Here is a 22,249-nt window from a genome sequence, read left to right as displayed (position 1 = left end):
GCTAGTTCCCAGGAGCGTTTGAGACCTTAAATGCTCTTTAGTCCTTACCCTGTGGTTGATCAGAGATTAATCACTTGCTTTTTTAAATACTATTACCCAATCTCTTGAGCCACCCAATCCTGATTAAAATTTACTTTCTAAAACATGATCTTAGAGAACTGAAACTCCTTGGATTTCAGATGTCTACATATTTTTTGAAGACCTGTGAGTTTTTGGTGTTCACATACTTGCATCAAAAATTCTTGCAGATGGTTTATCTTCCCAAGACTAGGTCACCTTGCTATTCTGTTTTGTTTGGCTGAAATTTGGTGAGCAATATTAGAAATCCAGCACTTAAGCCTGCGTACAAACTATTATGTAAGCAAACTGCAGACCAAGAACTTCAAAGATTGTGGTTAGTATTCTCCATCACAGCTTCCAGTATAACTTACTGTCATTGTGTAACAGTGCGCAAATATGCTTGTCCTTTATGTTTACCATACAAGTTGGAGGAATAAAAGTGCCAGACTGAGGTTAAGAAGCAGATGGGAAGTAAACAAGAGGAAAAACGGTCAACTGCTTTATTCAGGATAATGGAAGGTGGAGTTTAGGATATTCCAGAGAATGGAAAACCCTGGATAACATCCGTGGTGTGGGTGTGAGCAACCTCAACAGCCTGCTTGGGTTTGGCAGCAGCATCTATCACCCTGGACCCAGGATGGCTCTTGTGGGAGAGCTGCTTGACACCAGCGCCTTTCCTGTTCGAGGGCAGGTGGCCCAAAGGCATGAGATCAGCTTAGCAGTGCAGCATAGCACATTTAAGGATTTCCAGGTAACCAAAAGCCCCAGAAAGTGGGCGCTGCTCATGTGGTAGCTGCAGGCTCTCTACGCCATGTACTGACACTCGGTCACATGCTGAAGCCCTGGTACAACTCTGGGCTGGCTGGCATGTAGCTGCAACAGGTACGAAGGGCATGTGTGCGTGCCCAGGGTCTCGTACCTCCTGGGTGCTTGGGCTTCCTGTGCTGCAGTTTGGGCAGTGTCTCCACATCACCCAAGGTGGTTGCATAGCTCTCTAGCCCCTGTATTTCGCTGGGGCTACATCTGTTGGCCTTGTAAACCCCAGGTAGCTCATAGTAAGGTCTCTAGATTAAGGGCTGATTAGCTTCAGCGCAGTGCTGAGCCTCAGCTGGGTGCATGCATTCAAGCAAGGCAGTACTGTCTCTGATGAATGTTCCCCAGTTGCTAGGAAGGGCAGTGTAGAGGTGCTTGCCAAAGCCAGTAAGTCCCGCTGGCCGTGAGATCATGTTGGGTAGCCATGTGTAACGTTTGCGCTCTCCAGAAATCTGTGCCCGCGGGAGTCGTTTGGAGACATGTGAGCTGGCCGGAGACTGGGGCTCTGCAGTGCTTTAAATCAGCTAAATTGCTGGCAGCTTCTTGTTGGCTCTGGAGCTAGTACAGCTGCTTTCATAGCCCATGAAGTGTGGCCTAATAATCTTACTGGACTCTACTGGTTCTGCTGTCTGGATATACCTCTCTGATCAACAAACTGAACTCTGAGTCCCATCCCTCTGTTGAGGAAAGGAAAAAATCATATTTACTTTTAAATTTACCCTTTTCCTTTATACACTCTCATCAGCCAAGCTTTACCTCGATCTGTGTAACATGGCTTTAAATTGCAAAAGTTTTCAGAAGTGGCAGGTGTGTAGTTGGAAGCTTGTTTGAGGGTGTATGAACATCTCTGCTAGCCTTATTTGTGACTGTTCTGAGCAGGAGCCACTGGTTGTATGCAGGTAAGCTGAATTATAAGCATGGTTGGCTGTTTTCCTCCACAAACAGAAGGTGATCTCAAGTCTGGTTAGGACAGAGGGTAGGGTAGAGGCTGAAGTTTTAGGAATAATCAGTGATAGATGATTGGTTTCCCCTTTCTTTTCCCTCCACCAACAAATGTGATAAGCTATTTCTGCCATCTCCACTCCTTAGTTCTTGTTCCTGAAGACTTGGCCTGATGCTTGTATTCGTCTTCCTACCCTTGGGGTTTTGTGCATTCCTAGGGGAGGGAGGATGTTGCAGTAGTATGCCTCAAGTACGTCTTTGGTGTGTAGACAGAAAACTGAGCAACAGGAATATCTGTCCTGTAGGAGGAGAGATCCTTTTCTGTCCTCTGTTGTGCTGTCCAGAGGAACCAGAACCAAGACACTGGAAGAGCTGGGCAAAAGCCTTGCAATAGGAATACGCTGTATTACAGAAGAGTTCCTTCCTTTCTTTCCCTCTTGTTTCAATAATTTATTTTAAGCCCATTAATTCGAGGAAATTCTGCTTCTTAAATACAGTATGTTATTGTACTACTTTTTATTCCTCCTGAAAGCTTAGTCTTCACAACTGCAAATGACTCTGGCATCCAGATGTAACCCATGAATCCTGCTTTCTGAATAGCCTTTCAAAGGCCTGTTTGCATGACCTCTGTAGACTTAATGAACAGTAGTGATTTAAGTTGGCTATTCTGGATAGTCCCTCTAGGTTTGCGGGTACCATAGCTTCATGAATAATTGTGCCAGTTCTTGAAGTACACCTAGGGAATGCTTTACAGATGGTTGAAAAGGGATGGAAAAGAAATCACTGCCAGACTGTTGGGTAGCTCATCTTGCCTTGAATATCTACCACAAAAAGACTCCAAAACTGGAGATATTCAAGATGACTGACAGTTATGACCATGATACCTAGACACCAAACGTACATTTTAAAATCTGAAAAAGAAACAACAGATAAATGGATTGAGTACTGTGGTATTCAGCAGTTTAGGCATTTACACTGTATATGGTCAAAGTTAAGAATGGGCACTGATTTACTTAGCATAATTTTGCACGGATATTTTGGGTTTCTGTAAAATGCACTTCCAGCAAACTGAAAATTATTGATTTCCTTCCGCTTCCTTTTTCTCACTGAAGTAATTCTAGACATCTAAAAGACATTAAAGCTTTCTAATTATTTTTTTACTGGAAGTAAAAATAATAACGTAGGTTTTCCAAGCGGAACATACTGGAAATTCATTCAGTACAAAAAAGCAAATAATACAAAAAAGCCCAACAAAACAGTGGTTTTTGGACTTGAACAGCTTTCAGAAGTATTTGCAAGGAGACCCCAACCTGTACATTAAAGAAGTCCAGTATGTTTTATGTAATGTTGGCATGAAAATGCAAAGCTATGAGTGAGGGGAAGATGTATATCAGGTATCATGTAACAGCAGCAAAGAGATTTCTGATGTTTATCAAACCTTGAACACCAGAGATTATTAAAACATATTCGTTGGCAATAAAGAGTAGATGTTTAGTTTGAAAGGAGAAATGGAATTTGTTGCTTTTCTTGCAGAGGTCACGAATCTATCAGGAATGAGTCCTCCTTGGCAGTTTCACTATTTTGCTGTTTGCCTTGGGGAACAGAGATTTGGTCTGATTTTAACAGCTACTGCCAGGCCCCTGGCCCCCACAGGCAGCTTTCTTGCATCTTTTGAGGCCCACCTACAGCAGTTGTACTTGGACATTGGAATGGAGAGACCCTCCAGCCACCACAGCCGCAGGGTGTCCTGATCCTTGCATGGTAGATTGCTGTCTTTGATGGGTGAAGTCCGAGTGTTGGCCAACTGTTGCTATTTTTTGCCTTTAAATGGAAGATAGCTTTGCTTAATATACCAAGCAAAAGAAAACATACCACGTAAAAGAAAGGGGCAAGAAAGTAAAGTCATGTTAGTAGTTGGTAGTTGCTGCAATTAGGAGAAGCATTATGAGGCTGCCAGGCAGTGGTTATACATTCATATTTAGAGGTTTCATGTCAATTTGATTTTAATTTTAGGTACCAATTTCTTTTGTACCTTCACAGTTGCAAACCTTGAAAATAAACTACAAAATTGCAGCTGTTCTCTGGCCCTGGATGTTCAAAGTGTTGTGCTCAGCTAGTTCAACACAGCTGGATGAAGCAAAACTTCAGATGAGATTCATCATGCATATATTTTCATAAAAATCCTGTATTTTAGTATCATAGAATCACAGAATCATTTAGGTTGGAAAAGACCTTTAAGATCATAGAGTTGAACCATTAATCTAGCACTGCCAAGTCCACCACTAAACCATGTTCCTAAGCGCCACATCTGCATGTCTTTTAAACACCTCCAGGGACGGTGACTCAACCACTTCCCTGGGCAGCCTGTTCCAAAGCTTGACAACCCTTTCAGTGAGGAAATTTTTCCTAATACCCAACCTAAACCTCCCCTGGCACAACTTGAGGCCATTTCCTCAGCTTCAATGAAATCTGCTTCTGTGTCTGAGTAGGAAGACAGCTGATAAATGACATGGGGAAGGTAAGAATTGAGGCTGTAACTCCAGTACCACTTTGTGTCTCTAGATTCTTGTGTATCAGAAAAGCATTGGATCCAAGTCTCACTATTGCTCATTTCCAGTTACTTCTTTTTGTCCTTGCCATCTGCTTTAGATGCAGTGAGAGAAGAAAACTAGAAACAGTCAGCAGTTATCACAGTATTTTTTCAGATAGTCATCTCTGAACATGCGTGCAGGTACACTGATTATGCTTTAAGTTACCTATACTGGTTTATACTAGATTATGCTGGCCAGGTAATTGACCCTCAGACATGCCTTTTCAGGTGGACAGGCAATGATGCACACAGGTTTTCCTCATTTTCTTCTCTGCTACCCTCACTCCATCCCAAAGGTCCTGTGGCACGTTGCATCAGACAGTTCCCTGGAGCTGGGTCCCTTGAATAGCCAACACTGCTATTCCTGAAAAACAAGGTTATTTTCTCTACAGTCAAGTCAAAACGTAGAAAGCTGGCATTGGGTAACAGTGCCCTGAGATATCAAATGTGATCAAAGGGATCCCATGAAGCTTAGAATCTGCAGGCAGAGAAAGGAAGGCAGGATCTGTGAAAAAAGGTAGTGTCTTTTAGTAGACCATAGTACAATATCTTAGCAGGAACACATAAATAGCTGTTTAAAAGCATTTGTTGTGCCATGGCTTAACACACGATTGCCCTGACAGCACTCAGGAAGGGCAAAGGTTTATTCAGCAGTGTTCGGTTGTAGCTGATGGCTGTACATAACACATTAAGGGCTTATTTCTCTTGGAGCTTAAGCTATTTGCAGTGTTCCTTTAAATTACCCCAGGGTACTTTTTGGGTATGCTGCTCAGGAGATAATTCAACTTTATTCATCTACAAATTTCCTGGGTGGTGGTTTGTTTTTGTTTTTTGTATGCAGGGTGATAAGCTTTAACAGTATGTCTAGTGAAAAAATATACTCTCCCATATTAAATGCTCAGGTTAGTTTCTTTGGTGGTCCCATTGCTTGGGCCCCTCTGACCACCATATCTGGTGTAGTAGTCCTTATGACTTATGAATTAAAGTTCATGTATTTCTTGGTTTACTTTAAGCAGTTTATTTGGGATGGCTGCCTTTGAGATCTTCAAAATCTGTAGTCAGACCGTGTACTTCCCTTAATGCTTTATCATGTTCTGATAATCACACACAAATAAACCAAACTTAGAAAACAGCATGTTCTCCTTAGTTGTGAATTCTTGACCGTTTTTGTATTTTGCTGTAGAGCTCAGTTGTGGGGCAGCAGCCGCTGGGGTGTGCTGAGAATGGAGTGTCCAGTTTCCCCATGAGGATGTCCTGAGGGAAGTGCTGTGGCAGTAGCTGCGGTTTCAGGGTTCCTTAAAATCTGTGTTTATGTGAAGTCATGCTCTCAGAATTCATCATGTGAGTGCAAATAAAGGTCACATTTGCCTTTGTGATCTTCATGACCCGCCCTCAGTTAGACAGCACAACTATTGCCAGGAGGCTCTGTAAGAAGGGGTAGGTGCCATGGATGCAGAGCTCGGGTTGCAGTGAGAACACTGCTGTTGTGATGTTTCTTTCCTTCTTGTCTTTTTTGTATCTCTTTCCCCAACCCGCTCTGTGGCAACTTTTATATTGACCAACTTCATAGCCCAACCAACAAGGCAGAACAAGGTAAATAACAGTCCTTTCCATCACAGCAGAAGGAACCATGCTTGGCTTCTTTTCACGGTGTCTTTCCCGTCCTTGTGTTTTTACCCATCTGACTTCAGATTTCAAGGTGAATTCCCAGCAGTTTCTAGGTGTGCTTGGCTGCACTTCGCTGTACGTGAGCCTTGCTTTTAACCCTGCTCTTGGTGAGCTTTATTAATCAAAAACGTAAAAAGTGGGTAGCAGAAGAAATCATGAAGCTGAGGCCCAAACCCTCACAAGCCAAGTGCTGTCATCTGGTAATAAAAAGCTGTGGAGACAGGAGGGAAAGGAAATGTCCTCTTCCTTGGCCATAGCATGGCTGTTACCATAGAATATGGCATCGGATAGGCACTCTCTCTCCAAGATGGGGTGAAATATGACATCTGGCTGACATCTGGCTGTGATTTCATCAGCGTTGGAGCCAGTGAATAGCCTGCAAATGCTTTGGGCTTTTTTCCCTCCCTATATTCTGTCTTCATTGCTGTAAACAAAGCCATCTTACTCGGGGTGTATCTTGAATCTGAGAGAAAGCACATAGTCTGATTGCTCTCTCCCCCAAAGACAAGGATGTTGACTGAGCCCCCATTCATTTAAATGTTTTATTTGTGCCTTCAGGGATAATGACCTGATGCAGCAAGGAGAAATATCAGAACCTACTTAACTAGTGAAGTCATCGGGTTAGCCTTGTGCTCATGCTGCCTGCACCCCTCCCACCCCCCCGTGGTTTGCTTTTGCCTGTTGGTTTGAAGGCTGCTCTAGCTCATGTTCTTTTGTGTGGTCCCCTCCCGTTATTTTCTTCTCTTTCCCTGTTATCATTCTTCTTTCCTGTTTACAGTGTCTCTTCCCTCCTTTTACATCATACCATGTTGCAGGAAATTTAAGCTCATTTTAAAAATTTGCAGAAATAAGATACATCGTCCATTCTGTACCCAGCATGAAATTTCACTACCTGCCGAGGACCTGCAGTGCCATTTTATATTCTGTGCTCCTTGCATTTGTCTTTCATTATAGACAATATGGCCATTCCTGTTCGGGGGTTTTAGTTATATCCATCATACAAATGGTAGTAATACACTGCATTGCATAAGAAGCTTATAAATGTGGTTGGAATTTGTTACAGGGCAAAGATCTTAAAAAGCAAATAATCTGATGGTGAAAGACAGGTTTAAGAAAATGTCAAAGACAATTTCTTGAGTAGGGCTCCTGTACTTTGGTTTTCTCAAAGAACTGCAAGCTTTTAATTTTAAACATTGTGGGGTTTTGTATCTGGAGGATAAATGTACTCACAATTTGATTTGCTTAACACATTTCATTTATTTTGGGCTTGTTTTTTACAGTCCCAACCCCACCCCCAAATTTCATGGTGTGATTTTGAGGTTTCTTTTATTGTTGCTTGTTTTCAGTGTATTAATGTAGATTGAATGTGCTCGTGTTTTATATGAGACTAATGATTGTAACTATTAAACTAGTAGCAAAAGATTTTGCTGGATGCCAAAAATGCTGAGAGCAGCTCTCTGAAAAGATAAATGGAGTATGTTCTTTCCTGTGCCCAGCTTTCCCTCCACACTGTCAAAGGAAGGTCAGTTTTATCGTACCAAAGTGGTGTAAGGTAGCGGTATCAAAGTTGTGCCCTATCCTCTTGCTCTAGGCACCTGCAGTTTTCCAGCCTAGTAAGCCTGGCTGGAAGCAGCGGGATCTAAGCACCTTGGCAGGGACTGGGCACTTCCAGCTAGATCTTCGGGGTCGGGTACCGAACATCTTCTGGCAGGCTTAGGTATTACCTGAAGATGGCTCAGAGCCACGTTTGGGGTTCCTGGTCTGTTTTGTGTAGTCACAGTGTGCTCCCAACAGACCCCTTTTCTTCACAACGGTTTTAGGGTGGGTTTTGCCTCTTTGTTGAGGGAGCAGAGCTGTTGTTGGGGGAGATGCATCTCTTGCTTGTTGATTGCCCAGAAAAGAAGCAGATAGAGGCTTGGCTTTCTTTGCAAAGACAGTCTTTGCCCTCTCTGCTGAGCTTTTCAAGGTACTGCCTGTCAGGCGTTCCGGGCTGCTGCTGCTCCCGGCAGGCCTGGCCCTTCTCCCGGCGCATCCCTGCAGCCCTGCCTTCGCAGCGGCACGGCTTCACCTCCTGCCCGCCTGCGGGGTTCCCGCCGGTTCCATCTCATCTTCTCCGCGGCCCCGTCTTGTGCCTCGGGGCTCGCACCGCGCCACCGGCCGTGCCCACCGCCCACCCTGCCGCTGCCGGCCGCCCGGGGGGGGCGGGGGTCGCGGCTCCCGGCCGGCGGGCGGGGCTGCCGCTCCGCAGCCTCCCTGCGCGGGGGCGGCCAGGAGCCGGCGGGCCGGCGGGCGGGTAAGTCCTGCTTCCCCCACCTCCTCCCAGGGTCGCTCGCTGCCCTTGTTTCCCCGTCTGGCGTTACATTTTCCTTGGGTGAGGCTGTTGCGTGCCAGAATCCTGCTGGGGGCTGTATGCAGCCTTGTCTCCCCGGACTGGGGGGGGGCTTGCGTGCAGTGCTGGTGTGCGGGCATCCTTCACCTTCCAGAGATTAAGCATCCTCAGTTTCGGAGTGAATGTGTCCTTCCAAATCTACTGATTTGGAATCTGCCATGGAAAACAATGTTCTCTGTCATTCTGCTGGATATACAGTAAAGTATATTGTGTAAACAGTTAAACATAAATATACAGCAAACCATATACATATATAGTAAAGTATACACAGTAAGGCACATCGGATAAAGAGTAAAACATAATATATGTGTCTGTGTGTGTATATGCATGTATGTATATATAGATACACACACATATATGGAAAGTTCGCAGCCTTTCTTGTGTAAGTTCTTTCCTGGTGGACTTGAGCTGAATATTTTAATGTTTCCAGCTGCTTGTGAATCAGTCAAGATCCATTGCTTATATATGAATAAATTATCGCCACTAATGATTTATATAAAATGGAAAAATGAGGGAGTTAGGAAGAAATGTTGAGATTAAACAAAAGGCTTCTAGGAGTCTGTATTGGAAAGTGCTCAGAAAAGCTGTTGGGAAATATATATGTATTTTTTTAGAAATCTTGCAATTGATTCTGGAGCAGAGAAAATTTAAACATTCCAGAAAGGAAAAAGGCCACCTGTTTGTCTGCAGCTGTTCTGCAAAACAGTGCCGTGCTGCTGGCAACTAATAATATCTCCAGCTCGCAGAAGTGGCGTGCACTTGGCATTTGATTCAGCGTTCTGTACAGACATACAGCTTGGCTTGCTTTTGTTTTCCCCAAGTTTATCTGTGTATCTCATCTAGGCCACGCAGCAGCACATCTGACAAACGATGGTTCCACAGTGATAAGCTGTGGGTCCGATCTGCAGCATGAATACAGTGAGAGTATTTTGTATACTATTGTGGCAGATGAAAGGAATGGAAGTGGGCCAAATTCAAGCTGTTTGCCATTGCATCTGATCAGCAGATCCTATGGAGAGAATTTGCCTGCTGTGGATATTTGATTCTCACTAGCTTGAACTGTCTTGTGTGTTGGCAGTGCTACCGTGTGAATTTGCAGTGGCTTTCCTGGGTGTCTGTCCTGCACAACTGCCAGCGTCTGTGGGTATTTTTTACAGGGTTCAGGATTTTGTGCTCCACTTTGTGTGTGAGGAAGATGACTTAATGCTGTACAGTGAACATTCTTTCATAACACACAAGTTACCAGCTTCTAAAAAAAGCAAAACACCATGATTGCAAGTGAGCAGTATCTTATTTCTTCCTTGCTTCCTCCACCTTCATGGACGTGTAACCCTTCTGCCTTCCATTCTCTCAGCATTACCTGCAGGTGGTCGTGGCAAAGTGATTTTGTAGAGGTGTCTTGTCAGGTTACACACCAGAAAGGGTGAAAAGCTGACGGTGTTGAAATGCAGTTGTGAGAGCAGGAGCAGGTTTCCCTTCCTTCCCGTGCATCCTTCTGACTCAGTTTTCAGGGGGTCAGTGCCCTGCACCCCTGTTGGTCTGTCCCTGCTCCTCCCTGGCCCTTCTTGCTGGTTCGTGGCTGGCTTTGCCCGAGTGTATGTAATGTTTTGTGCGTTGGTTAATTTTTCAGTTCTGAAATACAGTATAGCAAAAAAGTTACATTAATAACTTCTGCATCTAATAATTACAGGTAAATGACATTGCCTATAGCGCTGATCTAACAGTAACTGTCAGGACTCTGCTTAGGCAAGCAGAAAAGGGTTGGGGTTTAACCTAGCAGTGTAGCTGTCCTGTGCTTGTGTCCTCTGTCACCACACTGAAGCATTTCTCTTCTCTAAGCAGACTGTTTAGAGTTTGTAATTTTATAGATAAATCATAGATAAAATTTTATAGATACCTATAGAATATATAGATATAAAATTTTATAGAAAAAAAAAAGATAAAATTTGCAAAAGAAGTTTAGACTGTAACCTGTGAGCTTGCTATACTTCTGGGCATATGAAGGACAAAAGCCAGAAGAGGATTTTTGATTAGTGATGTGGACTAAAACCAAGAGGAGCCAGCATGAGACAGCAGCAGGTCCTCTGGGGCTGTAGGAAGTGATGTGCTGACCAAGTGACCAGTCCTCCATCTGCTCCAGCTGTGCACCTGCAGCAAGTAACGGCTGAAAGACAGTATCGTCTCCATTTAATGTATAGAGGGAGTTGTGCATTAGTGCCTTGTAGGGGCTGACAGAGGGACTGAATTCTGGTCGTGTGTCTGCTGAGACCACTGTAAAAGATACCGCCCTGTTAGCTGAGGCACAGCAGCTGGCCACGCTGCGATCCTTGCTATTGCAGTGTGACCTATTTGCATGACCTATTTAACTCTGCCAAGTTGTAAGGAGCTGGGCATGCACATTAGGTGCATGTTTTCAGTCACTTATTTAAAGTAAGGATGTTTTATATGTGTTCCTGCTTGTAAACTTTTTTTTTCTTTTTTAGTTTCCTCAACAGCAACAAAGAGTGACACTTTAGGATAGGTGACTACAAAAATTGTGTAGTTACAGCTAACAGATGTGGAACTGTAATTTCTCTCAAAAAACATAAGCAAAATTTTCTGAGAACTGAAGAAAGCAGGACTTGGCCAATGCAAGGTGTAGTAATCCTCAAAGAAAGCTTTGTTGGGAGCTCAGTCTTAGTGGTAAGACTCCTTTCCCTTTTTAATGGCTTAGCAGTGTTTTCTGCAGTGTCTCACTAGAACTAACAAATAGGAATTTCAACTGTACTGGAGCTAACTAGGAAAAGTTCAGTTTTGCAGTAGTGTGAGATACATTTTTGGCTTGGGGATAGCCAGCCTAGGCAGGTTTACCTGAGTATCTGTCGCTTGAAAACAATTTTGTTGTTGGTTTTTTTTTTTAATCCTTTTAAACAAGCTACATTTTTAGGACCATTGGGAAATAAAAACTATGAGATTGTTAACAAAAGCAAAAACCTCTTTCATTGCTCACTGGTTGCATTTTCTTGTCACGCATGGGTTTTTGTGCCCATACAAGATACCAGCTTTCTGAGGATGATGGTGTTAATGGTTGTTGGCAAATGTTGTTCTTATGATGACCATCAAAATAAAATCATGTACGAAAACAGGCATGGGGTGATGACACTGTTGGGTTTTTTTTGAGAAGTGGGCATTTGTCCATCAACAGAAGAACTGAGTTTCCAAACTACATGGCTGCCAAATGGCTGATATTTTTGTTACTGTTTATCATAACTTGGACATGAACTTTTGGCATAAAGATGGGTGCAATTAGTTCCCCCTCCTTTGATTGTTTTCTAAACCTATTAGGTTACTGTGTCCTGTATGTCCTGTGTATTTTTGTTAGGAAATTTTGTTAGGAACCTTTTTTTTGGAATGCTTTTACATTTTTATTAGATTTACACATCGCTCCACCCACCGTTTGGAAGTGACCAGAACTGTCCTTCATGAAAGACTAAACACGAGAGTTATTCACGATGCAGTTGGAAAAATTATAATGCAAACAGTGAACCAGATGGAGAATTTTACAAGCATCTTTTCATGTCATGAATGATGCTGTCTCTCTTGGTTATGGGCTCTCTGCTCTCTTGACTGCTGTTCCTTTCCCCCTGGCTCCCCTCCAGAGCTGTTAAGTTTCAGCCAGGGAAGAAAGGGAGATTTGGAGTCCTCTAAATTTCCATGTCCGTGTTTTTTTGCCTTGTGGCTGGTGACGGCGAGCTTTGTGTGTGAGAGCGTTGGCATGCAGAGGGCTGCAGCGATTAGCATGCCGATTGCCGCGTCCCGACAGAATAAACAGGGCTGCTCTTGCCGGGCTGTGGCTATGCCACCCAAACAAAGGCCTGAGAGCAGATGTGGGGAGAGCCCTGCTCATGAATCCTGCTGTCACACAGGGTGGGCAAGAGCTGAACACTGCCCAGGCTCCTCTGCTTCCCAGTTATTACAAGAATGGAGGTCTTTGCCACACACTGTGGCTTGCTTCACATGGCAACTTACCTCCACTTGGAGTTTTGAGAGACCCTGGAGGATATCAAACTGTATATTATATCTTTATTTGTCCACATATGTACCATTGCAGTTGCTGATCTAGCAACATACGTTTCTATAAACTTGTTGTCTGCTGGCCTTCAAGATTTAACTGCATAAGAGTCACTGGTTCTAAAAAAGGGGGGCAGTGCACATGCATATGTGTAAGCAGGTTTAAAACATATATTAAATGTATATGCCTACAAACAGATTTAATCCCTATGGTGCAAACCCATGTGTCGTTACTCGTATTTGGTTTGAAAGAGGCTTATATCAGTTTGTGCTTAATCTCTTAGTTACTGATTTTTATTTTCTGTACTCTGAAAAATGTAAATCCTCCATAAAAATTGTTACAGAATTAGTGTTGTTTCTTCTCATGGTGGTCATGTAAAGTGTAGCTTCAAGCATTTTATCTGGGGAGAAGGCACCTACTATCTCTTTTCCCAGTGGCTTTTGGCTGGATAAGGTTGGAGAGGCAAGAGACCAGTTGTGTTAATTAGGAATAACTGGCTTGTTTATGTCAAAATACAAAATATTTTCTGAACAAACTGCTTGCTTAAATGGTGGTGGTGTGGGCTGTTTCATATTTACCCTTCCAGCTCCCTTCAGAAATCCAGCCATTGCTTTTCTGCCCCGTAACACAGAAGTTGTGTTGGCAGGCTGCAGCAGTAGGTGGGGAAATTAGCAGGGCTTTTTCAGTTAAAGAAGTTGCCAACATCTGGGTTTGGAAAGAGAAAAGTCAACAAGCTTGTTGCAGTTACAGATCTTAAAAAAAAAAAAAAAAAAAGTTTTATATTTATCTGGTTTTCAGACAAAACATATACTGACTTGTTCAATTATGTGATTGGAAATGCCTTTGGTTCTTCATGTAGCTAACGCTATGACTGTGAGCTGCTAGTGAGTCAGGGCAAGATTGGTTCGGTAGGGTTATTTTTTTCAATGAAGAAGAGTTAAAAGTTCTTTTGTTTTGGGTTTTTTTTTTTGATCTCTTTTCAGGATAATATCATCTTATTCTTAAGAGGCTGCAAAGAGCTGGGACTTAAAGAATCTCAGCTTTTTGATCCTGGTGATCTGCAGGACACATCAAACAGAGTAACCATCAAGTAAGTACAATAGCAGTTTGCGATTACAACCTCAGATGCATGTGATGCAATAGCAAAAATGTCATAGAACTGTCATTTGTATAAAACAAATAGGAAGCTGAGGTTTGGGAAACCTTCAGCACTGAGAAGAATACATTGTTCCCTTCAGCAGGCTTTGTCTAAGGGCTGTTACTTTTCCCAGAGAGATGAACCACAGCTCTTTTAAAATACTGTTTTAGTTAAGCAGTGAGATTCTGTGGGACTTAGGGTTTTCGTGAATCTAAATTGATGGCATTCTTTTTTTGTCTGTCCAACTAATGAACTATGTAGGCTGGGGAAAAAGGTCACAGCTCTGTTATTTCAGATTAAACTGTTTTGAAGGTGCATTATAGGACATTTATAGGCCTTTCAGACTTTACAAGGTGCAGACATGAGCACAGTCTGTTTATTTTCTAACAAGAGCTATAGCTTGGGACATGATATTTGGGCTGAGGGTGTCTGCCTTAACTGTGTGGACTGGAAATGCCCCAGTTTAGATACAAAGCCACACACCTACTACCATAGAGATTACCACATGCATATTGAGAGGGTTTCCTTCCTAATAACTAATTTGTGGGGTTTTTGGGGGTGAGGTGATTTTTTTAAAATCTCCTTTTAATCATCAGCTTTTTAGCCATGGCATGTGCACATCCCTCACTGCAGAGTACTAGGTGCTCAGATTCTAATGCTTGTATTTTCAGCATTTCAGCCACAAAGTGATTTAAAATACAGATGTGGAACTGGCATAGAAAGTATTACTGACTTGCCTAAGGTCACACAGAGCAGGCTTGAATCAAAGTCCATATAGTCATAGACCGAGGTCTTAAATAGGAACTGTTGTCCCTTTCAGGGAAGGCTTTGTCATCATGGACTAGAAGAACAGAAGCAGTCAAACTGTGTTTTTCTCTCATTTATATTAATGTCAATCAAGCTCACCACCCCCCAAAAGCCAGAGCACTCCACACTTTCACAAAATTAACAAAATTGGAATTGGTGTTGTTTAGAAGTTTTCCTGAAATTTTTGGGTCAGTTGTGTAATATTAAAAAAAACTGTTGCTCTCCAGACAAGCAAATACTGATGAGTTGATTGAATGGCCTTGTTTCATTTGGCCAAAAGGATGTGGCCAAAAAGATCTCTGATGAATTCCTGGTCAGACATACTCATTTTAGAAAAGTATGTGGAAACACTTTACTAAATTTCAGCAGCATTCTATTCTTTTTCCCTTCTGGCAGTGGGAGCTGGGCAAGTTTTCATGCTATTCAAGCACTGTCTGGGAAAATTCAAAGATTCTGAAAATCGAATTGGCCACTTTCCTTGTTTTAAGGAATGGCCTCCCACTTTTTGCTCTTTTACAAGTTTCTGGCTCTAATATGAGGTTCTTCTCACCTGTGAGAGGGGGCTATGTAAAGCCTTTTTTCTAAATCTGGTAATATTGCAACGAGAGAGGTTCTTCAAGACGTCCTGTAAAAATCATGACAATGAGTGGCTGGGGAGAGTCACAAAACAATCCCTAATCTCCATATGAAACAAGGAAGAAGGGGTCTTTCTGATAAGAAGCTTGATCTTTTGGGGTTGAGGATGATGGAGTACCTCAGAGGAGGCAGGCTGAGAGGCTGGGACTGGCATGGAGCTCCAGGAAGAGCTGTCCAGCACGTAAGCAAGTTAAACCAGGAGTAATAAACTCTGTGGATCTGGCTTGGCCCTCTGCTGAATATGATGCTAGATAGACGTGAAGTGTCTCACTGGCATGGATTATTTTTTTCCCCATCAACTCTTCAGAGAAAGCAGCTGTGGAGATGAGCCAAATGTTTTCCTAGCACTGTCCAAGTTCACGCTGAGTAACTGAGTTGAGGTGTACAAGCCAAGTCCATGACTGTTGTAGAGAAATATTTTCAAGACTGTCTTCTGCTAGCTAGTTCCCAAAGCATGAAGGTGATTTTTTTTTCCCTCTTTGAAGACTTTTGGGTTATTTTTTAAACTGGTAGAAATGGTATTTGTTCTGTGGTAAAGGATGAATATGACATTATTGCGCATGATTAAGATAATGACATTTTAAACAATTTTTTTTCATATAGATGTTGATTGAGGTATGCATTAGATCTATTTTTTTTGGATCATTCAGCTTATAAAAGTTATGAGCTAATGCTGTAAAGAATTTCTTCCTGACTTGTTAAACAAGATTCTTTTCCACTGCTATTTTATTAAGGAAAAAAATAGGACTTTTGTTTTTCTAAGTATGTGGTATTGGTGGATAAAATTGTGGCTTAAAAAAGATGTTATCAAAAATGCTTTGTTTTAGCATTGCCTATATTCAGGCTTTTGTTGTTCTCACAGATGTAAGTACATTTATTTTGAGTTTTGTTAGGTAAACTTTAATGCTGGAGTGAATTTACTGTTATAGTAGAAGGCAATTCCATTATAAATAATCAAGAGATGATCATTACTGAATCTGAAGTAGTCTTGATTATTTTTCAGCACCTAAATGTGATCTGCATTTCCTCCATTCTTCAATGATTTCTTTGCTGAATTTTGAAATGTTGTTTGCACAAACTTTGTGCTTTGTTGTTTGTAACATAAAATTTCCCCATTTTGATGAACGGTGAAAAAATAAATTGAGAAGGACACCAATGTGCAGTCTGAGTGCTTAAGTGTACATTAAAAAAAAAAAACCAAAACATTTTCCGCAGCAGGTTCTGTTGTAAGTGGCAGGATCTTTGTTGCTTCCCTCATCTACTTTCTTCTTTGTGATGCTTGTTTCCACAGAAGTGTCTGCTCTATTTCATTAATGTTTGGTGATGAGTCCCTCAGTCTCCTATGCATGTTCAGTTGCTTCCAGAATCTGTATGGCTTGCACAATTTATCACAGAGAAGAATCTGACTGTTGGATTACTGCAGAACACATTCTAGCAGTGGAGAATTTTGTCTTCTTTTTTGAAGAAATCAGCAACTGTTTAAAGGAAATATTTTTGGCGCTGTCCTACTTTACTGTGGGACCATTATAAACACATTTTCTTTTTGTACTTCCAGAATTCTAATTTAATGATTGAAGTAATGGTGACAAAATACTCCCATGTTATGAATAAATTAATGTGTGAACTACATCTTCTTAGCTTTCATGTGTTTCCAGCCAGCAGAAGCATTCTGCAGGCTTTTGTTAGGGAAAATGTGATCTGTTGCATACATGCTCTTGGAAAGTGTGTCTGATATCTGATTATTTTTTTTCTCTCTTTTTTTTTTTTTGTGTGTGTGTGTATGTGTGTGCAACCAGGAACACTGACTGTAGTAGGAAGCTGAAAAACGTAAGTACATCACTTGGAGTATTTTTTTCCCCTCTGGTTAATCCTATATTTAGCCTGAGCAAGAATTGTGTCAGTAAAAACAGCACAGATGTTTCTTCGCCCACGAAGCTATGCTTTTTAGCCTTTCATGAATATATAGGCATAAAATCTATTTGCACAGAGCATTTAAAATGAAGCAAAATGATCATTACATCTGGATGCAAGTCTTTACTTTTAGATTTGCTAGCTTTCTTGTTCTTCCAAATTGTGTTTCATCAGAAAGGCTAGTTCCATTTAACTTCAATTTATTGTTAATTTAAACTAATGGTAATGGATCCTATAATTGTTAAGCGGAAAAGAAAATCGCTAAACTTTGCTGGTCTCAGGGTTGGTTATTCTTCCAAAGCCTAGTAAGCTGTCTGTCCCTAGCTGAATGCTGCTGTAAATTCAATTTTGTACTTGGCTCACATCCCTATAAACTGCTAGGAAATGCCAAGACCTTCTCCTAATAACTTTGCAAGCCAGTACTCATGACTGCAGGTAAAAAATATTAAAAAAAAACCAAAACCACTGACACCCCCCCCCCCCCAAAAAAAAAAAATAAAATTACTTCATCCTATCTTTCCCCTCATCATTAGAGTAGTATCTTCTGTATCCAGCACAGAAAGTTGGAGGGGAGGAGTTCAGCTTTAGCATTTTAGGACTCTTGTGGGCACTAGCTAAATATGTTTGTACAGATTTATTGTTTTAAAGGTAAAGGTTCAAAAGTATCCTCCACAAAGTGCTTGTAGGCAATACATGCTTTCCAGGTGCATGATCCTGCAACCTCAGCTGGCAGCCAGTCCAAATTGCTTGCAAACGTAACATTATTTGGAAAAAAGTAAAAAAAAAAAAAAAAGGGATAAAGAAAGGAAGAAGAGAGAAAGTGGTCAAATGCTAGCAGAAATAAATAAAAATACCACAACCTTCATCAGAGCACTGAATGGCAAAATGAATTGGATAGTTTCCTGGTTGCTAGGAATACTATATTTGCAAGTGTTTTCACTTAACTTGAGAACATGTATTGTAAGAATTTTTTACATAAATTTGTTGAGTAGTGCTGGTTGAAGGAAAACAGCTCAGATAAAGGTTGTTTCAAGGCAAAAAAAAAAAAAACCCTATTGGCAAAATACCTCCTTTCCCTCAGCACAGTAGTATCAGTTTGGATGTAATTTTAAAAACAAGGGGGAAATTTCTGAACTTTATTAAAAATGCTATTCAGTTATTTCATGGCATGTATGTTATTTGTAAACTAAAGGGAAATATAAACTATTTATATATAAAATATATTTTACATGATGCACCACAGTTGTTTTTAAGCAGGGGATCTGTATGAGATGCTGTATCCTTTTCTGGCAGCTGGAGTGCTGTGTGTGGTTTTAGGCATCACACTTAAATGAAAAATGGGGATATTAGAGCAAGTTGATGAGAAAAGGCTAATCAAAAGTCTAGCCTATATGACTGAGAAGAAAGCACTGAAGGAATGTGGCTGCGTATTTCAGGGGACAAAAGTCTGACAGGTGTCTGTCCCCAGTGTCCTCTTGGGACTTCTCCTTGTCCTATTTCTTCAGTTCATTATAGGGTATGAATTATATGGCCCTGTCCCATCAAAACGTAAAATACTATATTTCAGTTTATTTAACTTTTTTTGAGACAGTTAATGGCAACTATTATTTATTATTGCTTGCACATCTTTCCCACATCAAAATATTCCCTGTTTGTTCTGCAATTAAATACTTCGCAATGTCATGGAATATGCCTAAATAATGAACGTTAAATGAGAAAAAGCTGTAATTTCTAGATGATGGTTTGGCATTTTCAAGCAGTTCAAAACAGTGAACTGAATTGCCTTTGATGATCAGTTTCCAGTCCAAATTGCTGCTGCACAGGTACCATTAAAGACGTTGCTTTAAGTGGAGACATATGTGGTGCAGAGAAGGACTGTTTGCTTCCATTGCATGTTATAAAGGTCAGCGGTTTTGGAGGTGTTGGATTTGACCATCCTGAGCATGTTAATTTCTCCTTTCCTAAAACAAGTGCAACGCCAGAAGTGTCAGATCAGATTTCTTTGCTAACTAAAGGAGTGAGAGGGTATGTAAACATTTGCAAGAGCAATTCTTGGCTCTTTTTCCACACTAGTTTTGAAGTGATTTATGAGTTATTGGAGAGACATCAAGTCAGAACTTGAATGAAACCACTAAGTCTTTCTTCTTTAGTCTGATAGAAACAACCAGATGCTCATGGCTTTTGATTAATCTTGAGCTAAGCATTTCTTAAGCTAGCAGAAGCCTTGGAAGTAGATGTTCCCGTGTCATCTGGTTAATTACATTAAGATGATTAAAAATGGTACTACCTTTTCTGTCCTTGAAATAGGCAGGCAGACGTTTGAGATGTTTTATTTATTCCATTAGTCTTAATGGTTTTAATTAATGACCACTAGTATTGGTACTCTTCAGGGACTTGTTTCCTCTTGGATTTACAAACATTTATTTATAAATAAGTGTGTCTTCTAGGCAGTTTCAAATATTTTGCGTAGAGTTTTTCTTCAGATTTATTTTTGCTGTTTATTTTCAAGACAGACGTGACAGTTTCATTTTTTCCTAAAACTATGAGGAAGATAATTTGTTAAGTTATATATTCTGTAGGACTGTTTAAATTTGCATAGTCACCTGATGTATTGGTATTTAACTACTGGCAGACACTTCTCTTTCAATTCTGATTTATAACGAAATCTTGTGCTGCTGTGCAGTTTTGAATAAATGAAAGAAGTTGAAGGGAAGTAAATTTAGCTAAGTGACTGTATAGATGGCTTCACTTAATTCTTATTAACTTCTGCAGGTATTAGTCACCATATATTGGCTAGGGAAAGCTGCAAACAGCTGCACGTCATATAGTGGATCAACCCTGAACCTGAAGGAGTTTGAAGGTTTGCTGGCCCAAATGAGAAAGGTATCTTTTTGTTATGTTTTGGGAATGGAAATTTAATTCTAATTATTACTCCCATAAATCACCTGTTTGTTGCTAAATATGAGAGAAGTGGCGGGCTAGAGTACAAATTACTTAGTAGACCCCTACCTCCTTCAAAAATGTTTCTGACTCTGCCAAACCATGAACACAGCTTTCTTTGGCAGCCAGCTTTGTGGTGGTATCAGTGATGCAGCATGTGATGTCAAATGGGGCTTTATAATTGTCATGTGGCTCTGTCATCTTCATTTCCATATGTTTTGGATTTAATTATTTTCATTTATGACACCTTACAAAAGTAAGGTGACAGGACTCTCAGGAGCAGAGATTTTTCTTCTTTAAAACATTCAGTCTCCCGGGCAGCCCTTTTTTTCTTTTTTTGAAGTTGCAACATAAGCCATCAAACCAAAGTATCTAAATGAAGCTGAAGGGTAGAAGGAAGTTATGTTTCACCAAGGGCACAGTTACCACGATTCTGTGTTTTGCCAAGCTCTGAATTCTGGCTGAAATCATATTTGGTGTTTTACAATGAGCTTTCTGTTGGAAAGGAGAAGTTGTGATTGCTGTAGAGTGCTTTGGGGACTCTTAGTTGAGCGCTCCAGTGCCCCAAACCTTGACATGAGACACTTCACCTCAGCAATGGTTGGTGTTTGTATCCAAGTATGCGTTTACTGAGGATGGAAGGGGCAAGGGACAGGCATGTCAGAAGATGGCAGCACCCAGTGCTAGCATTGCACATGTTGGGCATACTGCTCATGAAAGGCCATGCAGATATGTTCTCCAGCCTACAGAAAGCTTCATGCCTGCTGCTCCCTCCCCATCTCACGTAACAGCCAAGTCACCACAGGCAGTAGGGTTTGGGGACCATGGGAGACTCCTTGCTCATACTCTCCTTGAGCTCTGCTACTGCATGTGCACCAGCTGCAGCTCTTCATTGTGGGATCTCAGAAGGCCAGCACCAGATTGCCACTGGAGAGGAAGAAATACTTGGCTGTCTGACAGCAGTTCCTACACCCTAGTGTGACCAGTGTGCCTTAAACTAGGCAGGTAAGATCCCTGTTTGTGAGCCCAGATCCTGTGAACAAGCAGGTGGAAATGGAGAGGAGAAGAGAACACCCTGCTTCTCTGTAGAGCTTTATTTTGGTCTTCATTTGAAATGGTCTGCACTAATCACTTGGGACTTCATCACTCATGAGTGATAGGACTGAGCCTAGGCAATAAAGAAATGAAGTTAATACTTGAGTTGTTTCCAAATAGAAGATGTGGGGAAGGTCCCCCGCTCCAAAGAGTCTGTAAGGTGAAACAGAGATGGACAAGGGAGCTAGCTCAGAAAAATTGCCAAAGTGCAGGTTGTTCTGACATTTGTGCTGCATGGTATCATGGTTTGTTTTTTAATGTTTAATCTCACAGCATGAAGCTCCTCTTTTTCCAGGTGGTGCTTGCCCGCGAAACTAGTCATCAGAGCATTTTGGAGGTCCTATCTTGAGCGCTTTTGAGGGATGAAGTAGGCTGGGGCGGAAAGGCAGTGTTCTCCAGGAGCTGATGGTAGTGGAGCACCTGGCTGGGCGTTGCAGAGCGCTGCATGCAGGTCAAGGACAAAAGCAAGAGTCTGAGACTTGATTTGTTGCAGATGTTGGAGCTGGGAGCAGAGTAGAGATCTCATAAAAGCTGAACGCTATATATTCCTTTAATGTAAAAACAGAGCACTTTGCAGTCCTGAAAAGTCTTGTTTAGGTGGTGCTGTTACAAGGGACGTTGGTGACGTACTTTAAGATCATGTCCCTACTCCTGTACCCCTGCAGTATTTCCCACTGGCAATTGTGGGCTTGTCTGTTACTGCATTTGAAGAGGATTTGGTTGTAAAATAGAACATGTTAATCATGCTGTGCAATGCTCTGATGTTCTTTATAGCTGAGCTCGAGTGATGAAAAGGCACTTTATCATATTCTCTACTGGCAATTTTTCCACAGAATTTAATAATTAAATTGACAATAAATTCAGTCTGGTTTAGTTTTTCTGTTACAAATCCTCTCTGCCTTTTTTAATAAGCAAATCAAAAGGCACCTTGGATGTAACTTGTCTCGGACTCATCTTTTTATGCTTCTCATACTGAAAGGGATATAATTTCTAATTTTTCATAATTCATGCTACTCTGTTTTTAATTTCATTAATTATTTAGTTACGCATTCTTCTTTACTTCTAAACTGGAAATTCCCAATGACAAAACTTCCATGGCTTTTTGATTATATGCAGTGGGTGGAACTTCCTGGAGAAATACATCTTACATTTGGCAATCACACTTTTACTACACTCGGTGACATACTGTGTTTTTAATTAGATGATATG

General features: G+C 41.3%; 1 protein-coding gene across 1 annotated transcript in view; it reads left to right on the top strand.

The window, feature by feature from the left end:
* Positions 1-22,249, top strand: part of LIMCH1 (LIM and calponin homology domains 1) — a 181,386-nt gene that overhangs the window by 92,323 nt on the left and 66,814 nt on the right. The window contains exons 4-6 of the mRNA XM_056351247.1: positions 13,497-13,603; positions 16,891-16,921; positions 19,778-19,888. Coding sequence (XP_056207222.1) covers positions 13,497-13,603; positions 16,891-16,921; positions 19,778-19,888 — 249 coding nt within the window. The remainder of the gene's footprint in view (positions 1-13,496; positions 13,604-16,890; positions 16,922-19,777; positions 19,889-22,249) is intronic.

The sequence above is a fragment of the Falco biarmicus genome, chromosome 1 (assembly GCF_023638135.1).
Source record: "Falco biarmicus isolate bFalBia1 chromosome 1, bFalBia1.pri, whole genome shotgun sequence".
Classification (NCBI taxonomy): domain Eukaryota; kingdom Metazoa; phylum Chordata; class Aves; order Falconiformes; family Falconidae; genus Falco; species Falco biarmicus.
Note: the sequence above shows the minus strand (reverse complement) of the source record. Positions and strands in the feature narration are given on the sequence as shown.